Source organism: Anabrus simplex, chromosome 2, assembly GCF_040414725.1.
Source record: "Anabrus simplex isolate iqAnaSimp1 chromosome 2, ASM4041472v1, whole genome shotgun sequence".
Classification (NCBI taxonomy): Eukaryota; Metazoa; Arthropoda; class Insecta; order Orthoptera; family Tettigoniidae; genus Anabrus; species Anabrus simplex.
This window is the reverse complement of record NC_090266.1, coordinates 708979617-708999949: the sequence shown is the minus strand read 5'-3', so window position 1 is coordinate 708999949 and position 20333 is coordinate 708979617. Positions and strand designations below refer to the sequence as shown.

Below are 20333 nucleotides of genomic sequence, written 5' to 3'. Positions count from 1 at the left end.
AAAATAGTGTGATACTGTGATATACAGGGTTATTCACCTAAGATGTTCGACAGAAATAACGTCTAAACCATTAAAGATATCGGCATTCTGTTTTCATATTTCTTAAATGATACCCAGGGGCTTGTAAAATAATGTGCTACTTATACTTATGGGGTGATTAATAACCGAGATATTGATACTAACTCGATATTTTTAAATGGAACGGCACAAATACATAGAGCTGGCCTAAAAGGTCAACTGTTTACAAGTTCTAATATGTAAGTATTTTCAAAATTGGACAGTTAACTTTGTGAGATATCAATAAAAACCGCATTTGGACTTTTGCGTGCCGCATCAAACAGCATGCGGTTGGTCAAGGACGTATTGGCATGCAAGCTGTTTCTTGGCATTGATTCCAGCCACAGAACGCATACCAGGCATGTACTGTAAACTACTGTACACATAATGTGATTTGCCGTAACATACCCTGAGTGTGCAACATTATTGTATGACTGGCAAACACACAATGGGGAAGGGAGATTAAAGTGTTTTTTTTGTTTTGAAATCCATGTGTAACAGGTTGCTGTCAGTTTGGCGTCTTTCCCCACGGATGGGAATGGGAAGGATTTGAAAAGGCCCTCAACCGTGGCCTATCTCAAATGTACCAATCCGGCATTTTGCTGGTGTTGAACAAGGGACACTGTGAAAATCACTTACAGGTCAGGCAAGGCAGGACTCGAACATGCGGTCTCCTGAATGCATGCTATTACAATTGCGCTTGAGCTCCGCGAAGATTAATGCGTGTAAAATAAATAAATAATAGTGTTGCTGCCATCTCACCACTATCAGCTCTGAACATCCCACTTAATAAGTTGAGCTCTTTGTTTCCTAATGTCTAACCTATCCCAACCCAAATAATCCAGCATTGGTAGTAACACTGCTCCTTCACCTGAAATAACAACCAACACGGTCTCTAAATGCAAAATCTAAGCGCCATAACAATTACACTGACGAGATATTATGTTCCCATGCCTACGCCCTTAGAATCATTTCAAATGAAGTCTACCTCGGACATTGTTCATTATTAATTTGCTTTTCTAAAAGGAGCTCTTCAGGTGTCCTGTTTATGATTATTTCTCAATTCATATAGTAGTATGTACTGTACACTCAAACGAGTGACAATTATAGCTTTTGTTATGTTCCTTTGAAGTCAAAGTAATTACTTTATTCCTTTTAAAAACATTGATCCCCCCTGTCCTGTTATGAGTTCGCCTGTCATACACACTTTGCAAACCCATCACATGTTTACGATATGCTTACATGCCTGGTATCCATTCCGTGGCTGGAATCACAACCAGGAAACTTCTTGCACGTCAATATGTCCTTGCCCGACAGCATGCTGTCTGATGCGGCATGCAAAACCGCGCATGCTGTTCTTATTGATGTCTCAAAAAATAACTGTCTGATTTTGAAAATACATATTTGAACTTGTACACAGTTGAACTTTCAGGCCAGCCGTATGAATTTGTGCCGTTCCATTTAAAAATATGGAGTTAGTCTCAATACCTCGGTTATTAATCACCCCAGGAGAATTCGTAGCACATTATTTTTACAATATGAAAACAGAACACCGATATCTTAATTGTTTATATGTTATTTCTATGTAACATCTTAGGTGAATAACCCTGTATTATTATTCAACCATATATTGATATTTAAAAATATTTGGCAGCAGCTCATGAAAAGACAAGGCTAACGCTAGTGGTACAATTTATGTATTGGAAAGGGAAACTGGATGTCCATTAAATTGCATACTGCTATCTAAGGTAGGGATGCACTATATACCTATACAGTAGATACTGCACCAGCATAAGTCAATGGAAAATTTTTCATGGCGTGGTTTACTGAGGTGTTTATAGGTTCAATACAAAGCAAACAAAAAGCCTATCTAATTCTTAAATAATACATGTTGAATGTACAATATCTACTCAGTACTACAAATTTTGTATCTTTGAGTTAGTTCTTCAGCAAACCTTATTTTTCAACTAATGCTGATATTGTAAAAAAGAATGTTTTGTTTTAGTGAGGGAGGCATTAAAGTACTGTGGACATCCCTATCCAAACATCATGTGTTTGAATCCCACTAACTTTGAGTTAGAGTTTCAAGGAACTGTTATGATAACAGGAAGAACATTCATCCTCCAATCCCTGTTCAAGCTAGGTGGTACAGTCAATTGAAAATAAGGGAGTAAAAATAGCAGATGGAAGAAAAAAAATGTGTTTTTTAGTGAAGTAATGATAATAGTGTACCATTACATCCAGTTAAAACCAAATGACACTCATAGCATATGATCACTACAAAGAGGGAGAGGAAAGGCAGATAGAAGAAAAGAACTTGTTTTTTTTAATGAGATAATTATTAATGTCCAATAGTAGGATAATTTCTTTGTGCAAAATCCATATGGTTCAAGAAAAGTAGTGCATGCCACTATGTAAATCAATATATCTTGTTAAAACCAAATATGCTTGGCGCTCAGAGCTTGTTGTGTAATCTACTGTCAATAGGCTAGATATAATAATTTTCATTTGCATTGAGTGTTATTTTATGATACCTAGGGTTTATGGTAGGAGTTTGTTCCAATTAAGAAGAACAGGGAATTCTACATTTCAGTTAAAATTATGGGTAAACGTTATGCTTCTTTGATAGATCTGAAGAAAAAAATTCACTGGGCATCTTATGAATACATGAATTGCCTCTACAACATTGCAGTCTAATCTGTTTATAGATATAAATTTGGGCTCAATTTTTACACTGGAAAATTTCAGGTAACTTGAATAAGCTGTAGTGAAAGCTAACTTTGACAAATATCATTGCATTTTATTCATCTATGGCTTTTTGAAATACGGTACTGTTTCACATTTCACTTGTGTAAGATTAGCCCTCGTTCTTTTTTCAGCCATAGAAGCTGTCAAGAAATGTCCATTTTTGGCTGCTGCTTCCCCAATCGTAAAGGAAGCCAGTAAAGAGATGCAGGATGACATCATTGAATTACCACCAGGTGATCAGAAAGATATATAATTAAGCATTTAGATAAAGAGAATTATTGCTACAGATTAATTTCCTCTTGTTCATTTATTCTTCCAGTCATTTATGTTTCTAATTTTACTAAGTAGTTTGTATGTCCTCAGCCTTGCATATTTATTTTTATTTTTGTTAGTTTTGTTTCTCATATTTCATTCTTTCATGCACATTCTCACTTGACTTGTAAAATGACTCCATAATATGCTGTCCGGTATATTAGTCGTGTATTGAAAGACAGGAATTGGTGGAGATTTCTACTGACACTCACCCTTTTGGTTAGTATTGTAACTGACCTTAATGCCTATCTTCATTTCATCATTAATAAATAATACTTTTTTGAATTAATAATGAAAAGTTATAACTTCACCACAGCTTTTTCTGGTAAGACAGCTGAATATGGTCAGTTGAAAGTACTCCAATGAGGAATCTTTGACACCATAAATAATGTGATGAAGTTGTTACTTTTCATTGTTAAATTGTATAATCACTGTGGATGAAAGTCAACATTTAAGAATATCTTAATGCTCGAAAGGTGTTTATTTTCTCCCACACATTCTTAGAATTGGAAAATTGTGATGAATCCATACAGTACAAGTTTTTCAGCCCCATGATGTAAAGGCAGTGTACCTGACTCTTGCCCAGAGTCCCTTGGCCTGATTCCTAGCCAGGATTTTAATTCTGTACTGGCTTCTGGAATGAAATTCACTCAGCCTCATGAGACTAGCTGAAAAGCTGTCAGGGTTGCGGTCTTACCAGGGAATTGCATGCCCTCTCCTTTACACCCTTACTGCAACCCCAAAATACCCTCATAGCCATGTGCAGAGATCTGTACCCTTTATTTACAATCATATTTATGTGATTACCCCAACCAAGATCTTTCCTTATGTTAACACCTAGGTACTTACAATGATCCCCCACCGGGCGAGTTGGCCGTGCAGTTTGGGGCGCGCAGCTGTAAACTTGCATCCGGGAGATAGTGGGTTCGAACCCCACTGTTGGCAGCCCTGAAGATGGTTTTCTATGGTTTTCCATTTTCACACCAGGCAAATGCTGGGGCTGTACGTTAATTAAGGCCATGGCCACTTCCTTCCCATTCCTAGGCCTTTCCTATCCCATCGTCGCCATAAGACCTATCTGTGTCGGTGCGACAAAAAGCAAAAAAAATTTAAAAATCCATGATCCCCAAAAGGAACTTTCACCCCATCAACTCAGTAATTAAAACTGAGAGGACTTTTCCTACTTGTGAAACTCACAACCTGACATTTAACCTTGTTTATCATCATACCATTGCCTACTGTCCATCTCACAACATTATCAAGGTCATTTTGCAGTTGCTCACATTCTTGTAACTTATTTATTACTCTGTACAGAATAATATCATCTGCAAAAACCTTATCTCTGATTCAACTTTCTTTCCTGTCCTCTTGAGAGAATCCTAATTATCTCCCTCAAACTCTCCAACTCCTCCCTCATACTCCTTAATGCCTGGCCACACCCACAATTCCTACACTTGCACCCCTTTGTCATTTTTTACAGAATAATGGTAAATGCTTCCCTGATATTGTTTTGTATGTCTGTATTTGACTGGTTTATATTTTTCTCAGCAAATTTTCACATTGCTCCAGATGTATTCTATTGGGTTTAAGTTGCAGTGATACGGGGGGCAATATTTTAACAGTATGCCCAGCAGATTTTAAAAGCTTGTATACAGTGAATGTTGGGGTCGATTTCTTACGCTGCTTAATATCAAGTAACATGCACGTTTTAGCGTCTCGTGGAAAATTATGTTATTTTGAGATAGCCATGTTTTAACTTCATCTTTTCTGCTTCTTGAAGTGCGTTGTCCTTAACAGTAATAGCGGCCTGAGGAATGTTCGTCAGTAAGCTGTGTATGGAGACACGTCATGAAGTTTTGGTTATTCATCTCGTCATGATAGTCACTTAATTTTGTCTTTCACTTGAACATTAAGAGTACTTAGGAACAAAACCTCCCACACTGCCAGCATGAACAGTAATTCACTTTTGCCTGGCGCTTATCAGATGTTAAATCACTGGTAGTATCATCATCCTGCCAGCACCATTTCATGGTATAAGTTAGGTTGTCGCGTAGCTGGAAGATGGTGGGTTCGAATTCCACTGTCCGCAGCCCTGAAGATGGTTATCTGTGATTCCCCATTTTCACACCAGGCGAATGCTGAGGCTTTACTTTAAAGCCACGGCTGGTACCTTCCCAATCCTAGCCCTTTCCCCTCCCTTCGTTGCTGAAAACCTTTGATGTGTTAGTGCAACATTAAACCCACTAGAAAAAACAAAAGTCAGGTGGCTATGTTTCATTGTGACATGTGACTGTTCTTTTGTTTTTTTATAATCTGTAATTTGCCCGCACCATTCTTAGGTAACAGGACCACTTGAACATATCACTTCATTCTATAAGAATTTTTTTGTTCTGAGTTTTTAAAAATTGAAAACCGATCGAATGCATTGTTTGTCTAAGATTCTCCTTGTTTCCTATATATTTAATGTCATTTTGCAGCACTGCACCCAAGTTTTGTAAAGTCGGAACTTCTTTCTTCAGGGTATAAATTCCTGTATTTTTCTCTGAATAATACACTTGCTCATGTCTTCCAGTACAATGTGTTTCTTAACACTTCTCCTCTCACGTGGGGTGCTTAATTTTATTCCACTTTCCTGGACCACTTTAAGCTCATTTCTGATTTTCTATATAAAGCTTTCAACTTGCTTGTTGCTTCTGCAGCTCACTTTGTTACATGCAAAACTGGTAAGGTAAAGAATTGCTCTCTCTCTCTCTGATTTGTTATAATGGAAGCCATTTCTTTTCAGTTTTGACTCAGTTAATATATAACTTTTAGGTTTTGCCGTCTACAGAGCAAGTGGCTGCACGGTTTGGGTCATGTAGCTGTCAGATTACATTTGGAAGATAGTGGGTTCAAACCCTGCTGTCTGCAGCCCTGAAGGTGGTTTCTGTGCTTTACCATTTTCACCTCGGGCAAATATCGGGGCTGTACCCACCCGCTCATAGCCCTTTTCTGTCCCATCATCGCCATAAGACCTATCTGTGTCAGTGCGATGTAAAGCAAAAAAAATTTTAAAAACCTTATCTGTGTTGGTGCAACATAAAGCAAATTATAAAAAATTAAAACATCTTCAGTCTGACGGAACAAATTTGTGACTAAATTAAATTTAGAAAATACCTGAAAAAAGAAAACATATAACAGACTAGCGAGATACCCGTGCTTCACCACGGCTTTAAAGTGAAAGTTATTATTCAGTTTTAAATTTTGGAGAATCCACTGTCAGCTGAACCTCTAAAATACGTGCTCAGTTCGTACATAAAACGGTTTAGGGGAATGATTATTTATTTCATAATCTACCACTCACTTGAAACTCGTACGGAAGAATTTGTTTGTTTTAAACCGTATCTGATTTAACATCTAGGACGTAAAAGCAACCAACCTGTAGAATTTTGATTTTGTATGTCGAACAGTAATGGAGGAATGATTCCTTTTTTTAAGGGGTGAATATTTTTAAAGATTTATGAACATCAAGGATATAGAAGACCACCGTTCATTAAAAAAAAAGTTTGTGCCTGAAATGGTTTCGGAAGAATGGATATTGTGTTTTTGAGTCAACTACCATCTAAACCTCAGGAGAAAAATGTTTTGAAGTATACGGTACTTTACACCTAGGACACAAAAGAAGATCTTTCTCGTACAATTACAACCTTGTACACCAAACGGTTTTGGAGGGATGATTAATTTAGTTTATGGAGCTACCCTCATTTGACACTTTAGCGGTGGAACATTTAAATTTTTTCCTATTTCACACCTAGGATTTAAAATATATACCACTATTTGGAATTTTGTCTTCGTACGTTAAACCGTTTTGGAGGAAGTAATTAATATAAACTTATTTGTTTTCGGATCTTAACCCCCATTTAACTCTCCGAGGGGTTAAATTTGTTCCCAACCTTCTGTTATTTAATACCTAGGATATCATTCGGCATTTTAACATCGTAATCCAAACGGTTTCATATAAACGTACATTTTTTGTCATCATTCCTTATCCCCCAGTCAAAACCCCTTAACAGTGTATTGTTTTAAATACACTTCTTATGTGTATCCTCATAAAAAGAATTCAGCCTATTTCAGTCCTTTTTACCCCTCTCCCCCCCAGTGTACTGCATATATGCTCATTTAAAAATATTACCCCTTTTAATATTTCCCCTTAAGTGGATTTTTAGAAATCAATTATGTGTGTTCGTTTACTTTTATGGGGAGATTCCAAATACCAATTTTCACGTCTGTAACATGTTACATTCTTGAGATATACTCATTTTAAGAATTCACCCGTTTTGTCACTCCTGTTCACCACCCGTTAAGTTGATTTTCCAAAAACAAAATGTATGTGTTTCTTTATTTTTAAAGGGGATTCCAATAACCAATTTTCATGACTGTAACAGCTTCAGCTTTTGAGATATAAGTATCCACATAAAAGGTGTTCAGCCCCTTTTTCACATTCCCCCCCCAGTTAACGGGATTTTCCAAAAACAAAATAAATGTTTCTTTATTTTTAAAGGAGATTCCTAATGCCAATTTTTCATGCCTTAAAACTGTTCAGTTTTCGAGATATAGACACACTCATTTTGAAAATTCACCCCCCTTTTCACCCCCTTAGCGACTAAATATCCGAAAATCCTCCCTTAGTGAGCACCTGCATTGTAATATGAATGTATCCCCAAAATTTCATTTCTTTATGTCCAGTAGTTTTGGCTGAGGGATGATGAATCTGTCAGTCAGGACAAGTTATTTTATATACGAGGCGTGTTTTTTAAGTAAGATCCGTTTGAAAATAAGTACACAACGAAAGGTTATTTCAAAAAAGTAAATTTATTTTCAGAAATTACATACTTCACTCTATTTTTCGACATAGTTGCCAAGTTTGTTAAAAAACTTATCATACCTCGTAACCAATTTTAAAATACCCTCTTCATAGAAACTTGCCGCCTGCTCCGATAACTAAGAGTTCACTGCCGTTTTCACGTCGTCGTCATCATTGTAACGGTTGCCACTGAGGTGATGTTTGAGGTGGAGGAACAGATGGTAATCGCTCGGCGCAAGATCAGGACTGTAGGGTGGGTGGTCTAAAACTTCCCAGCCAAAACTTTCCAACTGACCTGTAGTGTGAGGTCTTGCATTGTCAGGAGAAGGATAATTTCCTTTGTCAGCATGCCGCGTCTTTTGTTTTGAATCGCTCTGCGTAGCTTTCTCAGGGTTTGGCAGTATGCTTCTGCATTAATAGTGGTTCCTCGTTGCATGAAGTCGACCAACAGAACACCATGCCTATCCCAAAACACCAACGCCATGATTTTGCGCTGGGACAGAGTCTGTTTGGCCTTCACCTTTACAGGTGAGTGTGTGTGTCTCCATTCCATGCTCTGTTGCTTCGATTCGGGCGTGATATGCCAAACCCATGTTTCGTCTCCAGTTACGATCTCACTCAAGAAGCCATCACCTTCTTCGTCATAACGAGTCAAGAACTTCATCACACACTCAAATCTTTGGTTTTTGTGGTCCTCTGTTAGGAGTTTCGGGACCCAACAGGAGCACAGTTTCCTAAACTTTAGGTGTTCAGAAACAATGTTGTAAAGCACTGATCTCGACACGTCAGGAAATTCGTTTGAGAGACCTGTTATTGTGAAGCGCCTGTTCACACGAATCTTCGCTTCAACTGAAGCCACCAAATCGTCTGTAATCAAAGAAGGGCGACTGGAGCGGTCCTCATCATGGACATTGTCATGGCCATCTTTGAATTGTCATACCCACTTACGCACTTTGCTTTCACTCATAACAGTATCACCATAAACTTAGCAAATCTGTCGATGAATTTCTGCAGCAGACAGGTTCCTTACTGACAAAAACTGTATCACTGACCAAACCTCACACGCGGCGGGCGAGTTGATAGTCTTAATCATTTTGAAAGCACAGAACAGAACCGTACAGGTTAGCTACAGAGCTGAAACTGAGCACAGTTGTTCCCAATGCATGCCGGTACACGACGCACACGCTCGTTGCAGTATGCGCGCGAACTACTAGTGTCTACAACAAAACGGACCTTACTTAAAAAAACATGCTTCGTACATAGATTATAGTAAAACCTTGTTAATTTGAAGTCGTTGGAACGCAAAAATCGGACTTTAAATTACGTGATTTCGAATTAACCGCCAATGCGTACTTCGGAAATGCCAACCCTTGCGGCGTCACAATATATTCTAAGACCCATTACTGCATGCAATTAACACGCGAGAGGTCACACCTGCGGCAATTTGCTGCACTTTTTAAATATTTGTTAATAATTTTGTTGCTAGCCGCTGTAGGTCTTAAGGCGCTCTTTTCATCCCTCCCCTCCCACTCTCCCGCCTGACATTATCGTCAGTGTATTGCCTGCTGCATTCCGGAGTAGTTTAAGTTTTCTTTCACTCTCGCATCTGCCGCGCCAAATTGCCTTCGAGCGACCCCTTGCGTAGTGTATTCGTACATGACTGCATTTCCAAGAAAGTTTCTTCAGTAAAGTTCATGAGGTTTATGGTGGCTTTCAGTGAAGTGTGGTGCTGTAGTGTTATCTTGAATTGTGACCAAATCATTCATTGAAATGTACAAATGCAAACGTTGAGGCAATTTGCTCACACGCGACCTCTCGTGTTCTTTAAAAACTCGTGTAATTTTACCAGATTTTGCAAAAAATATTTCATTAATTTTTTACATTGAAAAAATATTGTTACTGGGTATTTATGTTAGTACTACTTGAAAGGCAGTTAAACAGGGTACATATTTATATTTTTATCAGAGCATTCACTGCAAAAGGAAAATAGCAGCTCATTAGAATATTAAGCGTGAACAACTTGCCTTTGCGCGACCTCTCGCGTTCTAAAACGGGTGCGACCTCTCATGTTCTTCATTTCTTCGTACATCTTGATACGAGGGTAATCCCACAAATAAGGTCTCCTATATTTTTATAAATACAGAACTCTGTTCGTGTGGCTGTTGGTTACAATATTGTGAAGAGTGTTTCCCGCGCTCGCATATAAACATGCGCATGCCGCACTGAGGCATTCGGTCTTGGCTTGGCAGCCGTTGAGAATGGAGCTCCCATTGGATATTTCTGCCAAGTGAGAAGTGCGCGCAGAAGGTACTGAACCAATTGAAATCCATCGCAAATTGACTGAAGTGTATGGTGAGTCCCGCATGGATGTCAAAAATGTTCGTAAGTGGTGTAGAGAGTTTGCAGCCGATTCGACTGAAATTCACGATAAACAAAGGAGTGGGAGACCGTCAATTTCCGTCGAGACAGTCGTGAAGGTTGAGCAAATCATGCGTGAAGATCGGCGGATCACCCTGGATGATCTCTGCACTTTGGTTCCTGAGTTTTCTCGAAGCGCCACTCACAGAATTTTAACGGAAAAGTTGAAATACCGGAAGGTGAGCGCAAGATGGGTGCCACGCATACTAACTGAAGACCACATGCGGCAACGGGTTGATTCTTCCCACACATTTCTTCAACGCTTTGCAGCCGAACAGCACAACTTTTTGGACTCAATTGTCACGGGTCACGAAACCTGGGCGTTTCACTTTACACCTGAGACCAAGCAACAATCATGCCAGTGGCGGCATCCCTCTTCGCCAAAGCCGCGGAAATTTAAGCAAACACAGTCTGCCGGTAAAGTCGTGACAACTGTGTTTTGGGATCGAAAAGGGGTATTGTTGGTCGACTTTATGCCCGCTGGGAGCACAATTAACGCTGACAGGTACTGTGAGACCCTGAAAAAACTCAGACGGGCAATTCAGAACTGGAGAAGAGGAATGTTGAGCAAGGGCGTAAACATTCTCCATGACAACGCTCGCCCGCACGTCGCCCGGCAAACCGTTGCTCTCCTGCAACAGTTTCAGTGGAACATCATCACCCACCCACCCACTCTATAGTCCCGACTTGGCGCCCAGTGACTATCACTTGTTCCCTAAGTTGAAAAAACATTTGGCTGGAATGCGATTCAGCACCGACGATGTGGTGAAAGATGAGGTTCACAACTTTCTGAACAGCATGGCGGCGAGCTGGACATGAGCATACGAAAACTGTCACAGCGTCTACAAAAATGCATCGACTGAAGTGGTGATAATGTAGAAAATAGCTAAATGTTCAAGCTGTAAAATGATGTAAACCATTGTAGAAGTAAACAGGTCTATGTATTTATAAAAAAAAATAGGAGACCTTATTTTTGGGATTACCTTTGTATCAAGCTCATTTCAACTTTCGTCTCTTGGTGGCACTAAGTAAATTTCAGGGTTTGGGTAATAATACATTTAAGTTACTTTTATGATGAATCCACTATATTATACACTTCTGTGACCGGAAACCAAAAACATACATCATTCATTCTAGATTCCAGTCACTGGATACATTTTGAAGTTTTAATTATCATGTCATTTCGTTGCACCTCATACCATTAGGGACTGATGACCAAGCTGTTAGGTCCCCTTAAACAACAACAGTAATAATAATAATCACCATCATCCAAAAATATACCCCGTAGAGGAGTAGACCTTGTAAGCACTTTGTCTATCAAATGACCAACTACTTCCTCTTTCTTGGAATAGGGAGGGTGTCGTATGCTTAGCATGCCAAATCCCTCTATCAGTAATGTCAGTCTAGATCATGATGTCATGAACAACGGTATTAAAACAATATAAGGGACAGTCCAATGAAAACAGGTCATCTGCCAAAAAGTATAGTACAGCATTTCGCACTTCAAAAGTAATCACCAGATCTGTTAAGACATTCATCCCACTGGTTGATGAGGATCAGTCTCACTCATGAAAAGTCTGGGTGGCTGCTGATGGAACCCCATTTGTTTCCAGTTGCACAGGTCATCATCTAATGCAACCGATGTCTACAAAAGTCTTTCTTCAGCTCAAGCATGGGGCTACAGTCAGTGCACAGGTGCGGTATGAAGACACGTTGCAGAATCCGAGGCGTGCCATTAAGCCAGACCCCCTTGGCATGGTATCAGATGTCATTATCCTTCTTTATACTGATCTGTGAGGAATACAGTTCAGAGATTTAGGTGGGAAACTCTTTAGCAACCTTCCTACAGCCCAGATCTCTACCTGTGCGATTTTCACATGTTTGCGGAGCTGAAGAAAGACATTCGTGGATATCGGTTGGCATCATACGACATCATGTGAGACTAGGTACAGATGTGTTTCCATCAGCAGTCCGCCAGCTTTTCAAGACGATGACTGACTGTCTCGCCACCAAGTGGAATACATTTCTTCACAGTTCTGATGATTACTTTTGAGGTACAAAATATTCTTCTATACATTTTGGCAGATGACCCTTGTTCATGTGACTGTACTTTATAGATCAATAGCTCTTTTAGAGCTTTTTAGATATATTTTTTATCCATATAGTATTTATTTTGGCCATTTTATAAAATCACTTATTTTATTTAGTTCCTTCAACCTACAAAGAATATCAATTGTAATAGAAGCTCTTCATTTCCCTGTTTTGTCCATTGTTTTCTTTTTTTTTTTTAAATTCCATAGTGTATAGAAGGGAAGTGTGCCCACTTCACCTGTTTCAGTGATTGTGCCTGAGAGTAGCGCTAGCTACACTGGCCAATTGCAGTATGGTGCTCTGCAATGTAAGATGCTATGAAAAAGAAGTTATGTTTCCAAGCAATTTTCATACAAATACATGGTCTTTCTTATGCAGTATGCAAGGTAACTTCCTTACCAATGTAATATACATGACCGGGCGAGTTGGCCGTGCGCGTAGAGGCGCGTGGCTGTGAGCTTGCATCCGGGAGATAGTAGGTTCGAATCCCACTATCGGCAGCCCTGAAGATGGTTTTCCGTGGTTTCCCATTTTCACACCAGGCAAATGCTGGGGCTGTACCTTATTTAAGGCCACGGCCGCTTCCTTCCAACTCCTAGACCTTTCCTATCCCATCGTCGCCATAAGACCTATCTGTGTCGGTGCGACGTAAAGCCCCTAGCAAAAAAAAAAAAGTAATATACATGGTAGTCTGAAACAATGTCAACCGGGTATTTAAGCATTAGAGGGTTGGTCATACTGATAAATAATTTGAAAAAATTATCAGTTATCTCTTGCCATTTTCATTTTATCAGCTGCTGAATTTAGCCAGTCAGACCATTTCGCAGGCGAATCGAAATGGGCTTTGCGAGGCGGTGTTGCTAAATCTGCACTTGGTTTAAGACTGGGTTGAGAGCACCAATCAGAGAAGGCTTGCAGTGCAATGCGAGTCCAAGCCTACTGCGCGTATGCTACATGGCTGCTTAAAGAACATTTCCATAAATGACCGATGCCAAGAAATCGGCTTCAGACACAAACACTCTGTGGATTTCAGTCGGTGTCACTGTTGCGCACATGCTATTGTGCAATCCTGTCTACTCAGAGTTCTGTGTTCACATCCATCCCCTGGGAAGTTTTTTCTGTGAAGATAGTTTTCCATTTTGTTACTGGGCTAATGCCATAACTGTACCTTAATTAGGACAATAGACTTACTGGTCCTGTGCTGCCCTTTCCCATTTCAGCATCACCAAAACCTACATGTGCAGATACAAGATTTAACAGGTGGTATAAAAATGAAATTCTAAATGCAATTCCAGTTTCAAGTCTAATTTGATTGTAAATAATTTCTTTGTTAATAAAAAAAATGCAGACAAGCTTGTAGTCTTACAAGACTATTGATATTGTGATCACAGCTATGAAATCTCTAGTTTTATGTGAAATCCAAACTGCAGAAATGTAACTTGACCTTTTGTTTGAAAATCCAATATACATTGATGTGTTTCATTTATTTTAATCCATAAGACACCGGGCGAGTTGGCCGTGCGCGTAGAGGCACGCGTAGAGGAGATCGTGGGTTCGAGCCCCACTGTCGGCAGCCCTGAAGATGGTTTTCCGTGGTTTCCCATTTTCACACCAGGCAAATGCTGGGGCTGTACGTTAATTAAGGCCACGGCCACTTCCTTCCAACTCCTAGGCCTTTCCTATCCCATCGTCGCCATAAGACCTATCTGTGTCGGTGCGACGTGAAAGCAACTAGCAAAAAAAAAAAAAAAAAAAAAAAAAAAAAAAAAAAAAATCCATAAGACAAACTCATGTGAATATTTTGTTTGAAAATTAATTTCTTTATCAGTATTAGGCTGAAGAAACTAGTTAATCCTTCATAGAACTTGTAGCGACCTCTCAAGGAAACGTGTTTCTCGGGGACCTGGTTTTAAGCCTTGATGTAGTTAGACAAATACAGATATGAAAGTAGAAAGTGATATTTCCATTTAATTAACTCCGAATTCTGACTGTGATAAAATCCGAAAACACTATGGTTCTATAACAAATGGGGAGAAACTTGAAGTCGCTATTTCAATTTAAAATAGTCCATAGTGACACTTACTGAGTTAACTGCAGTTTGAATTTAGGAAAATGCAATACGCCATGAGTATGTTACTTTCTGTTTTGCTTTTTGCTTAAACTGCTGTAAAACATTTTTTTAAAAAGCTGTTGTGACTTGAAAGGAAATATGTTTGTGTAGGAAGTTATGTTATATGATGCCTATAGAAGTTTGTCTAGTCATCACGGTGTATAATTGTTCAGCTACGTTCAAAATTTTGACATCTGTTTGACACTATAATAACAAACTGTTGGTTATCATGTTGTTAACCCTACAAGTGCCACCTTTATTTTCTGTAATGCCAGCACATAATCTTGCAATTTGTAGTCTGGTTATTAAATGCTAACAGTTACCACATTTTTTATCAGAAAGTGATAAAGAAATGAAAGACCTAATAATCACCTTGTTAACATACAAATAAAATTTTAATCAATTTGAAATTCAAGCCAAAATTGCCAAAAAAAAAAAAAGCAAACAGGTTATCCGAGTTGAAAAATCTGATATATACACATTGTTTCTCAGTTATCAGTAAAAGTTTCATTGCAGTATTTGCATAACTCGGGTCACAACAGAAAATAAAATGAATGGACATGTAAAGCAGGAAGTTGGATTGGGTTGGGTTGGGTTGGGTTGGGTTGGGTTGGGTTGGGTTGGGTTGGGTTGGGTTGGGTTGGGTTACTTGAGTTTTCACAGCTTCTGAGTGTAATTATTTTCCTTCAGCAAGTTTCTTTCTCTTCAGTCCTCCAGGTCTGTAATAGTGTTCTAGTTGTCCCCAGCATTTCTTACGTATGCCAGCGTTGCATCTGGGTCTTGGTGTGTCCGCATACTGCACACTTTCTCTCCTGCTGCCTTGGAAGCTGAGCATAATAATGCTTGATAACGATGATGGTGTGAGGGGAACAGGCAATTCAGGTCCTGATGCACAGAGAGATTCAGTTATCTCTACTATGAAATTGTGTCTTTCTAGTAATTTTCCAAGATCAGTGTTGTCACAGTAAGCTATGTATGCATTGTGGGATTCATGGCCATAAAAGGTTTTGGAATATTTTCCTCCAGTAACTTCTAGTGGCCTGTGTACCAGTATCATGTTAAACCTTTTGGTCCTTCAAATCAATCTCACCCATGTACTGATTATAATAAATGATGTGAATTGGTTTTAACATTTCCTTTCCATTTCTCATTTTCACTGCAGCGCTGTCTGCAGGAAATGCTGTACTCAAGCTGAAGACTGGTTTTCTGTGGTTTTTTTTCTCTGAAAACATTGATCATAACTTCCCCCTTTCTGAAAAACAGTGTTTCATCAGCCTTAGGGTGGAATGTGGTGAAATTAATAGTACTACATTAGCTGTAGTCCTACCTGCATTAGCAGCATCATGCTCTCTTGAAGAGGTTCAGTCTACTCTGGCCCGATCTCACTGTCACTACTTGTATCAGGACTATTAATTTCACCACATTCCACACCACTGAAATCAACTCCTTTATCTATTAATCCCACAATAAGGTCAATATTGCCAGCAATGTCGCCATCTTGAGTTGCCATCCTGACCACATGTAAACACTGAAATTCCAAAGCAAAGAGGATACATAACATGGAACATTTACATAGACATGGAATGCCTTACTGCAGTAAAAATAAACTTCAGACTATGTTTGACAACTTAGTATGTGTCTTATGTCAATAGATGTCACATAAGGTACCTTTATCATGACTTTTATGAACGTCAATTTTTTTCAACGCTGGCACTGCAGGCAGGTGCACCTTATTGAAAAAATCAACCTTTGGCACTTCTAGGGTTAATAGTGGCATATAAAATACTGTAGGAGTATTTTCTTATTGCTGTATTTTCTTTTGTATCTAGCTGCTGAAATTACTGAGAGTGATGAGCCAGATAAAGTCAAACAACCAGATTCAGCCCTCAAATCAGAGTTGGAGCATGTGTTGCAAGAAACAAAAGGTGATTACTTATATATTTTCAATGAATCTTCTCATAACTACATTCAAGTTAAAATTATAAGTTAGGTTGATATGCAAATGAATTTCTAGAGCATACAGAGTTGAATCTCATTATTATGACCACCTGTAGTATCCAGAGTAACCACATTTTGCAGCATGGATAGCAGCTAGATGTGCTGGCAGTGAGTCAGTCAGGTGCTGATAGTTATCCAAGGGTAACTGGAGCCATGCTGCTTGCAGTGCGTGCCACAGCTGTGCGGTGGAGGGGGCAGACGGTGAACATGAAAATTGATGTGGTCCCACAGATGTGCAGTTGGATTGAAAATGGGGCCAGGAAAGAACTTTGAAGTCTTGATTGTGCTCTTGCAGTCATGAATGGACACTTCTAGCCATGTGGCAAGGTGTGTTATCATGCTGGAAGGACCCATCCTCCTGAGGAAAGACAGTCATCATGTATAGGTGGACATGATCACCAAGGATGGATTCACAACCTAATCTAGCAAAAGTAACCTTCCACACGAATAATCGGACCTGAGGATACCATGAGAATATTCACCAAATCATAGCACTGCTCCCACCACATTGTGTTCGTCCAGAAATGGTTGCATGGTGTTGGTTCTCCTATGTTTCTCGCCAGACATTCTGACGTCCATCCGTTCTCTGCAGCTCAGAACATGACTCATTGGAGAAGGCTACTTATCGCCAATCAGCAGCAGTCCAGTTGCCATACTGTCAAGCATATTCCAGTCATTTTTGTCAATGCACCTGTGTCATTATGGGTGCAGTCACCCTCTGCCTACTCCGGAGTCTCATTAGCGGAAGGGTTTGCTGAATTGTTGCAGCAAAAATGTATCTGAATGCCCTCTGCTTTATTTGGATGGTGAGCTGTTCCACTGTAACCTGTTGATTGACCTTCACACACCATTGTAGTCAGTGTTCACCTCGGGACATCAATGGCACATCGAGCTCTGCAATTTCCACAACAGTTGTTCCCAGTTGTGCCCTCCATCCATGTACGATACACCTTTACCACAGAGCTACACGAACAGTTCACAAATGTTGCTGTTCCCGAAATGCTGCCCCCCTTGGCCCGAAAGCCAATGATCATCCCTTTTTTTTTTTTTTTTTTTGCAACTCGGTTGAATCATTTCCCTTATCCCTGACAGCAGGAAGTGCAATGTATACAGCCACCCTGCCGGTCACATTATACACTTGCTTCACCAGCCCATATCACTGGGCATACATCATTAATCAAGTTAAAATTATAAGTTAGGTTGCAGATAGCACCTCTAGCAGTTGGTCAAAATGATGTGAATTGACAGTGTATAAAACTTAATGTGATCTACTGAGAGGGTATTTGGTAGAAAATTGACCCAAAATAAATATCCATGCAAAGAAGGAATACATTGCAATTAAAATATATCTGTGAGGAAATAAGTTTGTGAGATTATCTCAGGTATTGAAACATTAAATTATGTCCACTCAACCACACAAGAATTGGCCATCGCAGAAGATTTTCTTTCAAAATCCTCATATTTGAAATAGGATGAATATACTGTGTTGCTGGTAGGATTTCAGTTACCATCTCGTCAGCCACTGGCTATCCACAGTTTATGAATAACCTTGTATTTCGAGAATGTATAAAAATGCATATTTTTGCTGGCCAATTTTTGAGCAGTTGATTGTACATCTTTTTGACATAAAATTTAGAACTCAGTATTGTTGAAATTTTTTTTACTTCACATTTGAGAGCACATGTCCTACAGAATACTGTATATCCTCGCGTATTAGACCCTCTTTTTGTTCACTTTTAAAGCCACAAAAAGTAGGGGGGGAGGTCCCATTTTGTGTAGTGAATACAACTTCTGGCTATAAAGAACTATAAATTGTACATGTGTATATTCTACACTATTCTTTAAGAAATTTATTATTGTATTCTGAGTATTAGTGGCTACCTTTGTTGGAAGGTAGTATTTCTAAATAAATTTTAAAAAACAATAAATGATGAACACATGGCTTTTAGGCCTACATATACTGTCAATATAATCAGTAGGTTTTATTTATTCTTATATCACATCATTAATTTCATTTCTTTAACTCCTCTGATAAGGTTGATATCAGGAAGGGCATTCTGTCATTGAGAGCATTCAAGATCTCAGACTTTTTGAAACTCTTTACAATAGTTTTGTTCCTGATTAGAGGCCAATCAATCATTGATGGTTCCTAGAGATGGTTTCTATATTCTCCCAGATGGTGTATGTGTAGCAGAAGTCACTCCTTTATAATAAACCATGCTGTAGAAAGTGATCCAACCCACCAGCTGATTGCTTGGATGGACTGAGCAAATTTTAGGAGTTCTACTTCCGAATGTAATACGTAGTGGCTGGAAGCATTCTTTGGATAACTGCGACTGTTGAAAGCCAGACATTTATTTTTAAGTATATTTCATGCTTTTCCTCTACATTTATCACATCAGGATTTATCTAAAGAGCTGAAATTGAGACAGACCGCATTGTTTAGGTTAGGTATGCTATCTTTAAGTGCCAGAAGTTCCATGACGAAAAAGATAAAATTAAATAACAGGAAAGCTTGCTGTATTTATGGATATCTAAAGGTGTGGAGATAATGTGTTTTATTATCATAATGTTTAATTTTGTACGTTCGTTGTTTCCATGTTTTTATTAACGCATAGTAGGCTTATGATTTGTTAGGTATGTTGACGGATAAAACAATCGTTATGATTTTATCACGTTTTAACCTACTTCTCAAAAAACTACCTCTATTGGCCTGACTTACAAACTATTAAACAATAACAGTGTTAATGATCTTGTGCTGGGCTGAATGGCTCAGATGGTTGAGGCGATGGCCTTCTGACCCCAACTTGACAGGTTCGATCCTGGCTCAGTCCGGTGATATTTGAAGGTGCTCAGATATGTAAGCCTCTTGTTGGTAGATTTACTGGCACGTAAAAGAGCTCCTGCAGGACAAAATTCTGGCACCTCTGCATCTCCGAAAACCGTCCAAAGTAGTTAGTGGGACATAAAAACAATAACATTATTATTGTTTCAAATATTGATGAATGTGTAACAAGGATTCATTGTAGAGGATTTTTCTGGAACAATTAGTCATTTTTGAAACTTATTAGTCCATTAATCTGAAAACTTTGATTTGTGATATCTGAAGCAATTTCTTTTCAGTTTCAACTCTGTTAATTTATAACTGTTAGGTTCTTCAGTCTGCTGAAACTAATTTTTGAACATAAATTTATGAACTACCTGAAAAAGAAAACGTATGGTAACAGAAATTATATCTGAAAAAGAAATCAGTTGTAAATACAGTAAGTAGGAAAGGGCCTGTTTGTTTTCAGTTGGAAACAAGTAGTTACTTTTTCAGATATAATTCTGTTACCATATGTTTTCTTTTTCAGGTAGTTTATAAATTTATATTCAAAAATTTGTTTTGGCAGACTGAAGTACCTAACAGTTATAATAATAATAATAATAATAATAATAATAATAATAATAATAATAATAATAATAATAATAATAAACCAAATCCCTTGGCACTACAGCCCTTGAAGGGCCTTGGCCTACCAGGCGACCGCTGCTCAGCCCGAAGGCCTGCAGATTACGAGGTGTCGTGTGGTCAGCACGACGAATCCTCTCGGCCGTTATTCTTGGCTTTCTAGACCGGGGCCACTATCTCACCGTCAGATAGCTCCTCCCTTCTAATCACGTAGGCTGAGTGGACCTCGATCCAGACCTCAGGTCCAGGTAAAAATCCCAGACCTGGCCGGGAATCAAACCCGGGGCCTCCGGGTAAAAGGCAGC

At 39.0% G+C, this 20333-nt stretch overlaps 1 protein-coding gene across 2 annotated transcripts in view; it reads left to right on the top strand.

Moving 5' to 3' along the window:
- Alas (5-aminolevulinate synthase) overlaps nt 1–20333 on the top strand; it is a 164031-nt gene that overhangs the window by 84341 nt on the left and 59357 nt on the right. For both annotated transcript variants that reach the window (XM_067141326.2, XM_067141327.2), the window contains exons 4-5: nt 2937–3038; nt 16409–16504. In XM_067141326.2, the coding sequence (XP_066997427.2) occupies nt 2937–3038; nt 16409–16504 (198 nt within the window). The remainder of the gene's footprint in view (nt 1–2936; nt 3039–16408; nt 16505–20333) is intronic.